The 13,815-nt window shown below is 38.7% G+C and overlaps 1 protein-coding gene across 4 annotated transcripts in view; it reads left to right on the plus strand.

Annotated features, from left to right (window-relative positions):
* The window catches only part of rnf220a (ring finger protein 220a), a 508,473-nt gene that overhangs the window by 376,694 nt on the left and 117,964 nt on the right, over positions 1 to 13,815 (plus strand). For all 4 annotated transcript variants that reach the window (XM_060830505.1, XM_060830506.1, XM_060830502.1 and 1 more), the window contains exon 6: positions 4,723 to 4,765. In XM_060830505.1, the coding sequence (XP_060686488.1) occupies positions 4,723 to 4,765 (43 nt within the window). The remainder of the gene's footprint in view (positions 1 to 4,722; positions 4,766 to 13,815) is intronic.

The raw sequence follows: 13,815 nt of genomic DNA on the forward strand, positions 1-13,815 counted from the left end.
CTGCTGTTTTGAGTCATAATCTTGTGGTGAACTGGGTAGCTACATTGAGAAGTTGTGAACAGGAATTCCCAGTGAAGGAAGCAAAAGTGGAAAAAAAAATAGGGTTTTGGAATGGAGGAAAAATATCCTTTAAAAGAATGCTTAAATAGTGCATTGTTTCTTGTTTTTCGTAGCCAGCAAAACTGTAAAAATAATGTTGTACAATAAAAGCATTATGTGAAAGCCCATTTGGATCACATAAAAGTCCTATAGGCTTAAGAAGATTGGTCAATAAAAATAGTCATTATAATTAAAGAAAAGAGCTTTAACATAGGCAGGCTCTCGACACTAAACAAAGTTTCATAATTTTTAATTACAGCGTTAAGCTTAAAACCAAAAAGAAAATCTTTAAGCATTTATTTTCCAATTTCTTCTAACCCAGAGGCTTTAACTTATCCTGATATATTGCTCCTCTGGCATCAATAGCTCTCCATTATTTTGATCAAGCAACCATTCATATGTTAACTTGGGTGGTGAGTTTTAGCAAGCTATTCAATCACAGGGATCATCATAGTCAAACTGATCTGTTCTCAGCCTTACTTCACACATGAGCTCTTGGATAATGATAAAGATCCAGAAGCAGGGTTGATTTACCTTTCTGATAAGAAATAAAAGTTGTTATTACAGCAAATAATGCTGATGATAAAGTGCTTATTTGGTGGAGGCAAAAACTGCCTTACTTGCTTAATATTATCGTGTTTATAAAAAACATATGAACTAAGCACAGAACTATCACATTTTTACTTGGCAGAATTTTAGCTGTCAAATAAAAAGATGAGAAAATAAAATGCTTCTTGGTATGAAGCTGGAACATCACTGAAGTAATGTTAATTCTTTTGTTTGATTTCAAAATGCATTATTGTAAAAATAGATTTAACATACTTTGCTCATTTATTGCAATTACAATTTTGTGTAAATCTTCATATTCTACTCTTTGTGTACTGATTTGTTTGTGCCTGTTTCATGTCACAGATACTTAAAAGAAAAATGACATCAACAAAGCTAAGAAGTGTTCACTCCTCTTGCCACATGAGTGATCAGTGCAAAATCCCATCACATGTTTAAGCATCTCCAAAACACACTGTCAGAAAATGCACACAAACTATTTTCCTCACTTAACACATACTCCACATTTGCAACTTATTCAAGATCAAATTTTAATTGGATCAAGTTTTAGGCAAAGGTTGATCAAGCCATTGCTAAAAGACCTCAGCTGTGTGCATGGGTAATGCGTCAAGTTAACAGACTGAAATATACAGGATTTGGAGCTGCCAGTTTTGGACTGGGGTATACAAAGTTCAAGATCACACGCCAGATTATAGTCCAACAGGTTTATTTGGAAGTACTAGCTTTCAGAGCACTGCTCCTTCATCAGGTGGTTGATGCTCCAAAAGCTAGTGCTTCCAAATAAACCTGTTGAAATATACAGGCTTTCAGTATACAGAATGGTCAGCTTCCTACTGCTTTACCATGGAGAAACAATATGAAAAGTTATGTAGTGATGAGCAAAGAGTCCCCACCCTACCGACAGTTCTATCTCTCTAGGTTTCATAAATGAGCTAGACTGGCTGGTCAATTATCAACTGTCCTGAAACCTGCCTAACTTAGTATCAAGCTTATCTGCGTGCTTCGGGAGTTAATTGGGATATGGATTTCCATTGCTGGCATATCATTTTGGAGATACCTGAATTCAAAAGAAATCTCACTGGGTGGTCATCTTGACCCTAAAGGGCTCATTTACTTCTGAGATCTCCCCCTCATCTCCCCAAAAAGAGGACAGTCCATGTAAGGAAAGCAACTCTATATTGTGTTCCCTCACTGCAATAACTTAGTAAATGTCTGACCTTTATTTATTTCTGTGTTATTGCACTTCCCTTCCTCCATTAATATAAATTCAGTAAATTGTCAATCTCTTAATGTGTTTTTTTTGCTTTTATTGATGATGATATTACATATAATATAAAAAAGTTTGTGATTTATGTTGAAACTGTTATTCAAACTGAAACTGCACCTTGAGGTTATGCAATGAGAAAGTTAAATTTTGTTTACATAGAAGAAAAAAGGAGAGTGACAATTCTATCCCAGAACAATAACAAATACAACAAGTGAAGAGGGTATTCTTTAGACTCACAGTTCTTATAATTATGCAATTGGTCCTTGAGGACTTTCCTCTACCTGCTTGATGTTCAGTAATTACAAAACAAATTATTTTTCAGAGATTCCATTTCATTGAAGAGGCCAAAATACTGCACTGAAAACTCTGCTCACATTCTGACAACTAAGACAAATTATAGAACAGCACCTGAGACACTCCACAATATTCTAAACAATATTCAACCTTCTTAATAAAGCAATTCACAACATAACTTTTTAAACAAAGTCTGCTTACCTAATGTCTCAGTGTCAGTGAATTCTTTAAAAAGTTTCAGAATTTGGATGTGCACTTTCACCATACCCTATTTGTAAATCACGTTTAATTAAAATCAATCTATTAGTTACAAGATAAGTTGTTTACAGCCAAATAGTCTAACAGAATTGAAAACTGTACCTCCAGTCATTTTCAGTGGCAAAAGATCAGATGGGAGAACAGTTGGTTTTATTTTATGTGGTGAGTGATTTTTATACTTAGGAAAGGCAAATAATAAAATATAGAATGGAGACAAGTTTTCAAGCAATTATTTACAGAGTTGTACATTAAAAACATGCTCTGCTCAACCAAGCAACATTAGTTTAATGAATCCCCAGTTATACCCACCACTTGCATTCAATTAATTGCAATTAATTATTATGATTTTGAATGCACTACTTGAAAGGGTGGTGGAAACAGCATGAATAATTTCTAAAAAGGAATTAGATACAAATATGAAAAAGAATTAAATTGCAATCCTTTATGGAAAAAAATGGGAAAGTGGGACTTATGGATAGCTCAGTTGAAGAGCTAGTCCTGGCATGTTGGGCTGAATAGCCTCTTGTGTCCTTTATGCTTTATGATTCTATTCCTACAGTGAAAAAAAACCCTTGTGCCCACAAACTAATTGTTGTTTGAGTATCTCAGCAAGTGATTATTGGATCTTCACTCTTCTAATTATAAATAGTTTGGATAATTGACATTCTCATGCAGTTGATGAAAATGTGTGCTTTACTGGTTGTGCTATCATTATCCTCCTTACGCGCAGAAGAGACATGAATGTCCAAGAATCTTCCTTTCATGAGGCCGCCTTTCAAGATCACTTGTTTTCCGCTGTCTTCCGTTTGTTTGCTTTTCTCAAGTTTTTTTTCCACTTCAGGCTGTTGAGTTATTTATGTTAAAATGTTGCCTAATTGTTCACTATGCAGGAAAAATAATAAGCATATCTGCTGCTCAGTTGTTTATAGATAGTCTATAAATGTGGCCTTGTCAATATTCTGAAAACAAACAAATAAATTCTGGTTCTCAGTAGTTTCCTTGTACAGTGATGGTTAGATGCTGCTGAATTTTTGATTTTACAGGTATGTTTGCAAAACAGCTAACGATTGATGCTAAATAATATATAACATGGATTTCATTTCCACTCTTTGAATACCGCACTACTGTTGATGTGAAATGATTATTCTTCAGGTATTATGGGCATGATAAGTGGGTGTACCCTTCATTCAACATTAAGTCATTTCACACATTTTGCTGGGGTGATGCTTGTAAAATGAGGACATTTTAGTTTTAAAAATTAGTTTGGTATATATTGCCATCAAACATGATTTAGAAAACTGTTACAGCCCACTGGAGCAGTGTGTAACATCATCTAAACTTCATCTGAAGTTCCTCAATTGAATCTTGTAATTTACTCAGATTAATATTCATCTGTGCTTAAAAAAAACAGAAAACTAGTTCATCTTTTGGATTTAAAAAAAATGTCACATTAAAAGCTACTTATTGCCCACTGACAAATATTAGCTATCTTTTCCCCAGTTCCAATGAATGGCTATTCATAAAGTAAATCCTATCCAGTCTAAGCTTGGCTAGATAAGAATCAAAAGTTGATGCAGATTTTTTTTCCAATTATATGTGTGTAGCTAATCAAAACTGACTTTGTTTCCTTTAAGTTTTCAATGCATCAAATATGTTAAATCAATTCCGTGTAATGATTGGGCAAAACAAATTAATGATCTGGTACAGAAATCAGACTCTGATTCAGAAGAGGTTTTAGTTCAAACAGTAGATGATGGGGGAACTGCGTACAGTGCTGGTTTGCTGCCACCTATCGGCCAATAGACGCACGCGCACCTTGTACTTTGCACTTTCACCTTGCGCTCCCTGGTCACGTGACCCCGCTGTTTCCAAGGCCTGGCGTAAGCTGAGCAAGATGCCGCTTCTTGGTTTGAATCTAATGACATCCTCTCTGTTTCTGTGATCTGCTCGGATCGGATTATAAAGGTGTAAAGTGTCCAGGTGCTACATTCATGCCAAGCAATATTAACAGGTCATCCTACTTTAATCCTGCTATGGACCCAGCAATAATGGAGGATACAGAACAGACCAATGGCAAGGAGGAAGTAGGTTTTGTTTACATCCTGTACAGTTAGGCAATGAGAAAATCCAATGCAATCTATCTGCTTCAGGCATATATTTCACAGATATTCAAACAGAATCTGACAGTTAAAGTGCCTCATGTTTATTTTTCACCTTTCTTTTCTGCTTCTCTTTAGACATTTTTGCGAGTAAGGTCCAACAGGCAAGCAAGGCTGAATGGTAAGGTTATGTTGAGTGATAACACCAACTTTTTAAAAATATTGATTTGGAAGCAAAAACCAAGTTTTTTTTGGAAAGTGGGGTTGGAATTGACATGATGTCTTTTGAAAATGAAATCCAAATATATGCTTGAAAGTTGTAACCGCTCACTGTTTTCCATTCTTGAGCGTTCCATTTTGTTTAATGGGCAAACTTAATGTTAAGTTGAGTAACTATATGTCTTTGTTCTGAGTGAGAGGATGTGACACATCATGAGCGGCTGCGCTAGTACCAAGATAATGTACAGATTCAATATTAACACCTACATGATTCCTTCTAATCTTCAATATTTCTCTGAGTAACATGGGAACAGAAGTAAACCATCCAGCCCCACAAAACTGTTCAGCGATTCACTGAGACCTTGCTTAATCCATGGCATTGCTCCACCTTTTTTTGGCCCATATCCCTTAATGCTTTTGTTTAACATAACTTATTTATCTGAGATTGAAAATTAACACATGATCTAGCATCAACTATTGTTTATGGAAGAGAGTTCCAAACCTCTACTATCCTTTTGTGAGTTGAAATACTTCTTGACATCTCTTGAATGGTTTGATGCTAATTTTTAGACAGTGTACTTTTGCTTATTTAGAAAATATATTCAATACATAAACACTTATACATGGCACCTTTACTGTAATGAAAACCCCTAGATGCTTCTCAAGAACATTATAAACAGAATTTGACCACAGAGGTAAAAATAATGACTGCAGATGCTGGAAACCAGATTCTGGATCAGTGGTGCTGGAAGAACATGGCAGTTCAGGCAGCATCCAAAGTGCAGCGAAATCAATAAACCAGTTGAGATATTAGGGCAAATGGCCAAAGTTTGTTCGAAGATGTATTCTTTGAGGAACTTCTTAAAGGAGGAATGTGAGCTGGAGAAATAGTGAGGGCATTCTATTAAAAATAAAATTTCTTAGCAATCAACTCTGAAGAGTGCTCACATCGTTACCCTCTATGCTGTTGACCAATACTATCACAAAACAGAATGAAGGCATGACCATCAAACTCACGACCATCAAGTTGTCACAAACACTCGTGCATTCTTTAAATAAAAAAACAAAACAATGCTTCTTCAGTTAATGAATGGTGTCGTTCTGAAGTTCATTCTTTAAATACATGATTGAGGCTGGATGTACCATCCACCCTGGACAAAATTACTATCCTTGGACTTTAAAGCCTGAGTTTATGTCTACTCTCCCAGCCCCTCCAAACACTGCCACAATTGTCACATCAGTGTCTGTCCTCCTGTTTCAGCTCTACTCGGTGCCTGATTCGTCCCCTTCACTGTCCATTTCCACCTCTGTTATGACCCAAGTATATATTCTCTGATTACAGGATCTCCTGTACACATTACATTTATTTCTTAGTTGTTGCTAATCTGTTTGAATAATGGAAGACCTGAAAGACGGTTTGCTATATTCCTTTAACAGCTGTTCAGGTTTGAATTTCTCTCAATAAGATTAGGGTCAGAAATGTGGAGAATAAGATACCTTGATTTGAATAGCAGCAGCCTCATTGAGCGGCTTAAGCAGCTTAATAAACTGCAAAACCAAGATGGATTAGTTAATAACTGAGTTGCTTTTGATACTTAATAAATATGAACAGTATGTACGCAATTGTTCTTTAGTTCTCCTTCTCGAGTGTTTAGTTGCTGAAGTGGATAGAATGTGAAAAGTGCAGCTCATTGGACATGTTTGATTTTTACTGAAAATGGAAGATGAAAAGAAGCATAAGACACAAAATCTTGCTACTAGCTAGGATAGCCCGACATGCTAGGTAGTGAAGAAGGCATTTGGTATGCTTGCCTTTATGGTCAGTGCTAAGAGTATAGGAGTTGGGCTGTCATGTTGCGGTTGAACAGGACATTGGTTAGACTACTTTTGGGATACTGATCCATCCTAGTCTCCCTGCTATAGGAAAGATGTTGTGAAACTTGAAAGGATGCAGAAAATATTTACAAGGATATTGCTGGGGTTGGAGAGTTTGAGCTATAGTGAGAGGCTGAACAGGCTGGGGCTATTATCCCTGGAGCATTGGAGGCCAAGGGATGACCTTATAGAAGTTAATAAAATTACAAGGGACGTAAATAGGATGAATAGCCAAGGTCTTTTTCCTAGAGTAGGGGAATCCAAAACTAGAGTGCATGAGTTTAAGGGGTGAAGGGAAAGATTTAAACGGGATCTAAAGGGCATTTTTTTCACTGACAAGATGGTGTATGTACGAATGAGCTGCCAGAGGAAATGGTGGAGGCTGGAATAATTACAACATTTTAAAAGGCATCTGGATGGGTACATGAACAGGAAGGGTCAAATGCTGGCAAATGGGATCAGATTGATTTAGGATATCTGGTCAACATGGATGAGTTGGACTGAAGGGTCTGTTTCCATGTTGTACAACTTTGTGACTCTATAATGTAAATTTTTAATGTTTGCTCTGCTACACGATAGCACCAAAACAGCTAAAGCATAGTTGGAATAAAGAAAGAACACCAATTGACAATCATTGCCTAGTTTGGGTGACATTTACTTAGAAATGACTGTATGAATCAGAGCAATTTTGTTTATGATATACAGGGATATGTATGAGGTTTGCATGTCATTTGTTTCCATATTGAATAGCATTATTAGTTAGATAGCATGTTCCACCTACAAAAACTGTAATTGGCTATTTCGAGATAATCCATTCTGTCTGTCTTATTACTTTTTCTATCATTACCTTTCATGGTCATGACTGTAACATTGTTATGTTTTGCACTTCAAAGGTTAAGGGTAATGTCGGTTTGACTCCACATCTGAACTAATTTGAGATATACTCCAAATGTCAAATTTCTGTTTCATTCATATGCATTTGGTTTCATGGTTCTTCATTCCTCTCTGTAATATTGGACTTTGGTAGCCCTCCACACACAATTGTCATTGCCCTGTCAGTCTGATAGATTTACAGCATGCTGCACAGTAAAGATTGGAAGCTAAATAGTTGAAAGAAATTTGTCGGAAACATCCTGAGTGCAACAAGTGTAATTGCATGTTTATGTGGGGTCGTACACAGGTTCAGTTTGCAAGTCATGTAGCTATATTACTTAGAAGTCTTGTGTTACATGAAGAATGAGATTGTATAGGAAGTGCAAGCTGATGTGTGAACCTAATGTAAGCCAACAGTTCAATCTTTGGATTTGCAATTTGGAGAGAGATGGAATCTTCTCAGTAAATGCATTTTCTTTACTGAAACCACCCTCATATTGCTGACTGATAAAAGACTGTCTTTAATTTGATTTAGAGGGCAGAATTTAATGGTTCTGATGAGGGTCTCATCTTCTGGCTGGTGAATAGGTTGGAACCTTGTCACCTGTTGGGGAGGATCTGCTGGAATTGACCCCTTTGTTGGCCAATTATGCAATCCCTACAGTGTGGAAACAGGCCATTTGGCCCAACAAGTCCACATCGACCCTCTGAAGAGTACCTCAGCCAGACCCATCCCCCTACCTCTATTACGCTACATTTCCCCTGACGAATGCACCTAGCCTACACATCCCTGAACACCATGGGCAATTTAGCACAGCCAATTCACCTAGCCTGCAAATCTTTGAATTGTGGGAGGAAACCGGAGCATTTGGAGGAAACTCATGCAGACACTGGAAGAATGTGCAAACTCCACACAGACAATCGCCCATGGCTGGGATCCAGTCCGGGTCCCTGGCTCTGTGATGCAGCAATGCTAACCACTGAGCCACCGTGCCACCCATAAAGCCCAATGTCCAGCTTTCCTCCGAATTAAAAAATCCGAGACTCTCAAATCCCTCTTGTCATCAGCATCACCAGAAACAGTGGCAACTGTTGGCACTGCGCACACCAGAGATGTAAGATCAGTGATGTATGAGAGGATACTAGACTGGGCTACATTGGAGAAGGTGCTACAAAGGGCAAGGTGCTACTTTCAGCCACCCACCCTTGTTCTTGATGGTGGATCCCTTGGGCAGATATTGGGCAGCTTTAACAGAAGGGAATGCCGCCTTCCTCCTACCCAGAAGCTTGTAGTCAGACTTGACAGAAATTTATTTTAGGGTGCCGACTCCTTTGATTGCCTCCCTCTGGTTGAATACCAGTGGTTGGTGAGGCTTCTGCATGGACATTAATTGCCTATGTCAGGGCTTCTATGCTGGGGTGCAAGTGTGATGAACCATCTTGTCCTGACTTGATGACATGGAAATGGAAAGACAATGGGTGTGTCTAAACCCCATATCTGTCTTCCTAATTTAATGTACCCTGGTCCGTGTGCCACCACCACCTCCCCAATATGTCCAAACTTGCTCCTGGGCTGGGACAGTTAGTACGGTTAGTCATAGTATGGTTTCATTTGAATTCCAGAGTATTCCTAAAAGGTATGTATCAAAAAGATGGAATGTGCTTTTTGTTTTAAATAGAACTTTTAGGCCTATAACTTTTTGGGTGTTGAATTTAAATTAAGTTCTCACATTTTTAACCTGATTACCATACTGCAACTTTGGAGCTGAAGCTCACAATCTGTACTTCTGTGGGCATTACAGTGTTTTGACTTTAAAGCATATGCAGTAAAATATTGAACTTTTTTTGAAAATCAACTGTATGTTATTTCCTCAAACATTTTCAGTAATGCATCAGTAATTAACTTCCCAGTAAGAGTATTGTTGTAAATCAATAATACGAAATGGACTATATTTCTTAGCAATTTTGACAGGAGGTGGGAACATTAAAATGAACTTGATCATAAAGAATTTCCTCACATAAGATTAAAGCACTGTTTGAAAAATAAGAAATGCTCTGAAATTATTCCATGATATGCTAACACGGTGGCTGAAGTCTGCTATGAGGTATGCAGTAACATAATCAAGGGCATGTTTGATGTCATGACAATGAAGCTGGAATGCTTCATCAGTCTCCCTTTAACCTAAGATGTGTTGCTTCATTAAAAGGTCTCTGGCCAGTAAGCGCCATGAATAAAAACCAAGTTATATTAGCTGCTGGATATCTGAAATGAAAATAGGAAATGCAGACAGCTCTCAGCAGATCAGGTCTCAGCATCTTTTGAGAGAGGAAGTTATATTTAATGCATTATGAAAGGTTATTGATCAAAGATGCTAACCCATCTTTCTCCACAGATGCTGTCTGACTTACTAAAAACCAAAAGAACTGCAGATGCTGTAAATCAGAATCAAAAACAGGAGTTGCTGGAAAAGCTCAGCAGTTTTGGTAGCATCTGTGAATAGAAATCACAGTTAATGTTTCAGGCCCTCAGAACTGATGGTAGCTAGGAAAATTTCAGTTACATGTAGAAGATAGAGTGGGTGGAGGGAGCAAGGAGTAAACAATAGATAGGCATAGAGCCCAAAGAGACAGAAGAACAGTTGGACAAACAAAGCAATCGGTAACAAGCTGGCTGAGAAGATGAATAGCTGTTGTTGGAGATTGTTCGTGGCTAACAATAGGTAGTGTATAATGGCAGACTATGTAATAACAAGGCCTGGTGTGTGTGGTAGGGGGTAGGACATGGGGAGTTCAGGCCTTAAAATTATTGAATTTGTTATTGAGTCCGAGGCCTTCAGGGTCTCCACGCAGAAAATGAAGTCTTGTCCTCCCAGCTGGCGCTGAAGCACTGCAGCAATCGTGAGACAGAGATATTGGCCAAGGAGCAAAGTGGTGTGTTAAAGTGGCAGGCAACTGTAAGCTCTGGGTCTTTTTTATGGGCAGAATGTAGACGTTCTATGAAGTGGTCATCCAGTCTATGCTTCATTTCCTCAATGTAGAGGAGACCACTATATAAGCAATGAATGCAGTAGATTGTGAGAAGTGCAGGTAAAGTGGTCCTCCACCTGGAAGGTATGTTTGGGCCCTTGGATACTGAGGAGTGAGGAGATACATGGGCAGATGTTACACCTTCGGCCATTGGAAGGGAAGATGTCGTGGGGCTGTGGGGCAGCTGATGGTAAAGGAAGAATGGAGCAGGATGTCCTGGAGGGAATGGTCCCTTCAAAACGTGGACAATGGAAGGGAAGGGAATATATTTCGGGTGATGGCATCTTCTGCAGGGACTGTAATCTCCGGGACACCCTGGTCCACTCTTCCTTCACTTCCAACACTTCCCCATAGTCCTGTGATACCTTTCCCTGCAACCACCAAAGGTGGAACACTTCAGGTTGTAAGTTTGCTCTCTGAGCTGGTAGATTTGTTCTCAGATGTTTTGTCACCATGCTAGGTAACATCACCAGTGAGCCTTGATTGAAGCTTCAGCGGAGACTCACTGTTGATGTTAGCTAGCATGGTGACGCAATGTCTGAGAACAAACCTCCAGCTCAGAGAGCAAAATTACAACCTGAACCTCAGCCAGAGCTACAAATCTTCTCAAAATTGGCTGTAACATTTGCCCATTTACCACCTTCTTCCTCAGAATCCAAGGGCCCAAATACATCTTGCACGTGGAGCAGCAGTTAACCTGCACTTGTCACAATATAGTCCACTGCATTCACTGCTTACAATGTGGTCTCCCCCACTTTGGGCAAATGAAGCATAGAGTGGGTGATCGCTTTGCAGAACCTCTATGTTCTGCCTGCAGAAAAGATCCTGAGCTTCCAATTACCTGCCACTTTAACACACCACATTGTTCCCTGGCCAGCATCTCTGTTTCAGGTTTACTGCAGTGTTTCAGACAAGCTGAAAGAACAACACCTCTTTTTTTTAGGCTTGGGGACCGTGCAGCCCTCTGGACTCAATCACAAGTTTGATAATTTTAGGGCCTGAATTCCCCCATGTCCTAGCCCCATACCACACACACCAGTCCTTGTATCACATAGTCTGCCATTGCATATTACCTGTTGTTAGTCATTAACAGTCTCTATCAACATTTATTCACCCCCGCAGCCAGATTGTTATCGACTCCTTTATTTATCCAACTGTTTTTCTGTCTCTTTGGGCTCTTTGCCTACCTACCATTTACTCCTTCCACCCCCCCCCCCCCCCCCCCCCAAACCCTATCTTCTGCATATAAATCAACATTTTCCGAGCTGTCATCAGTTCTAAGGAAGGGTCACTAGACCCGAAATGCCAACTGTGATTTCTATTCACAGATGCTGCCAAATCTGTTAAGCTTTTCCAGCAAATTTTGTTTTTGTTTCATCTTGACTTTCTGATTGTTTCCAGCATTTTCTGTGTGTTTTTCAGTTTATGGAATATTTGCCTTTTACTTAAAACAGGTATTTTTTTTTTGCTCATGCTGAGTGTTTTGGCAGCTCGTGCCCAATGGCAGGCTTATCCTCTTGAGCTATTTGACTTAAACTAAATTACTAATGTACTGACGTATTTTCTTCAAGCAGTCACCTGAAACAACAGGTATTGCTTCCACCTTGCATTATTCAGTTAAATCACTGGTTGCAAGAAATTGTGTTACCCTGACATCCATTGTATAATGTTTAAGAGAAATGCTAAACAGAATTGGCTAAAACTTTTTTCATTCCAAGATAGTTTTCACTTTAAACAGGCAACCTTTGGTAAAGGTTTGGGTTGTTAATGTGAATTAGGCTTGGGGACCTATATGTATCCTATTTTCCTATATGTATCTACATGCTTACTTGATATTCATTAGGAGCTGGAAATCATCCTTCCCCAAAGTATGTCTACTGCGACACCAATCTAGCATATGAGCAGAGGAGTTGAGATCTGGGTGGGAGGAGGGAGGAGGACTGTCCTTGCCTGCTGTGTGTGGCAGCTGCCACTGTTCGATAGAGCTTGCTCTTTAATGTAAAGTATCTCTTGTCAAGTTGTTGTATCTAAGTAATTAGCTGTGCAGACCTCGGGCTTTCACTCCGATCAGATGCCCAGTATTTTTTCTCTTTCAAACTGTCCCTCCACTGCCAAAATAAGTTACAGGATCTGACAATTGCTAGCCTACTAAAGGCATCCAGTGGTAATTGAAGCTGGTTGATGCCTCTGGTACAGGCTGTACTGTTAACAAATCATATGTCCTTGGATTGTGATAGCTATCTTTTTCTTTCTTGTATCAAACAACCTGTATAGTAATGAAACAGGCACAGTTGTGCGCAGTTCTCTTCATGAAAACACACTTTTTGTAGATTTATGAAATGTTAAAGTTAATCCTTTGGTAGTCATTGCAATGCACAAAAACAAACTCAGAAAACTAAGCCACACTTTCTGCAGACCCACAATACACCTTTCTTCCAGTTAAATGGAGTACTGATTTCTAACCTCAATGGCATTTAACCCTTTAGTGAATGTAATCAATGTTACAGCATTGGATCAATTTTGTAGCTCTAAAAGGATATACTTATACTTCCAGTAGAATAATACATTGGAATACCACTGTCCTATTCCTGTAATCCCAATAATAGTCAAAAATGAGCTAAAAGTTACCATCTATAGTCCCTGTTTGAAATCATGGAAATTTGTTACATGAAAAGAGGTTTATCGGCCCTTCATGTCCATGATTACTAACAAGTACCTAACTAACATGATGCCACCTTCCAGATCTTGACCTGTAGCTTTGTAGGTTACAACACTTCAAGTGTACATACAACTCTTTTATTTTAGTTTTATGAGAATCTCTGCCTCTCCAGTCCTTCGACAGTGAGTTTAAGATTCCCTTGGGTGAGAAATTGACTCCTAGAATCCTGTCAAAATATCTTATTTCTTATCTTAAATATATGCAAGCTGACTCTGGACCTTTCAATAAAATGGAATTGGATCATTCTATGTTTAGATCCCTCAATATTTTATACACTTAGGTCTGCTGTGTTCCAAAGAAATTTTTTCCAGCCTATCTAGTTTCTCCTCTTAGTTAAAATTATCCAATGCAGACAACGTCCTCATAAACCTCCTCTGCAACTTCTCGTGGGAAATCATATCTTTCTTCTAGTGTACTGGAGACCAGAACAGCATGCAGTATTCCAGTTGTGGTTTAACTAGTGTTTTGTCCAGTCTGTGCTTAATTTTCGAAGTTTTATAGTTCATTCGTTGGCTGAT

The sequence above is a fragment of the Hemiscyllium ocellatum genome, chromosome 9 (assembly GCF_020745735.1).
Source record: "Hemiscyllium ocellatum isolate sHemOce1 chromosome 9, sHemOce1.pat.X.cur, whole genome shotgun sequence".
NCBI classification, from domain to species: Eukaryota; Metazoa; Chordata; class Chondrichthyes; order Orectolobiformes; family Hemiscylliidae; genus Hemiscyllium; species Hemiscyllium ocellatum.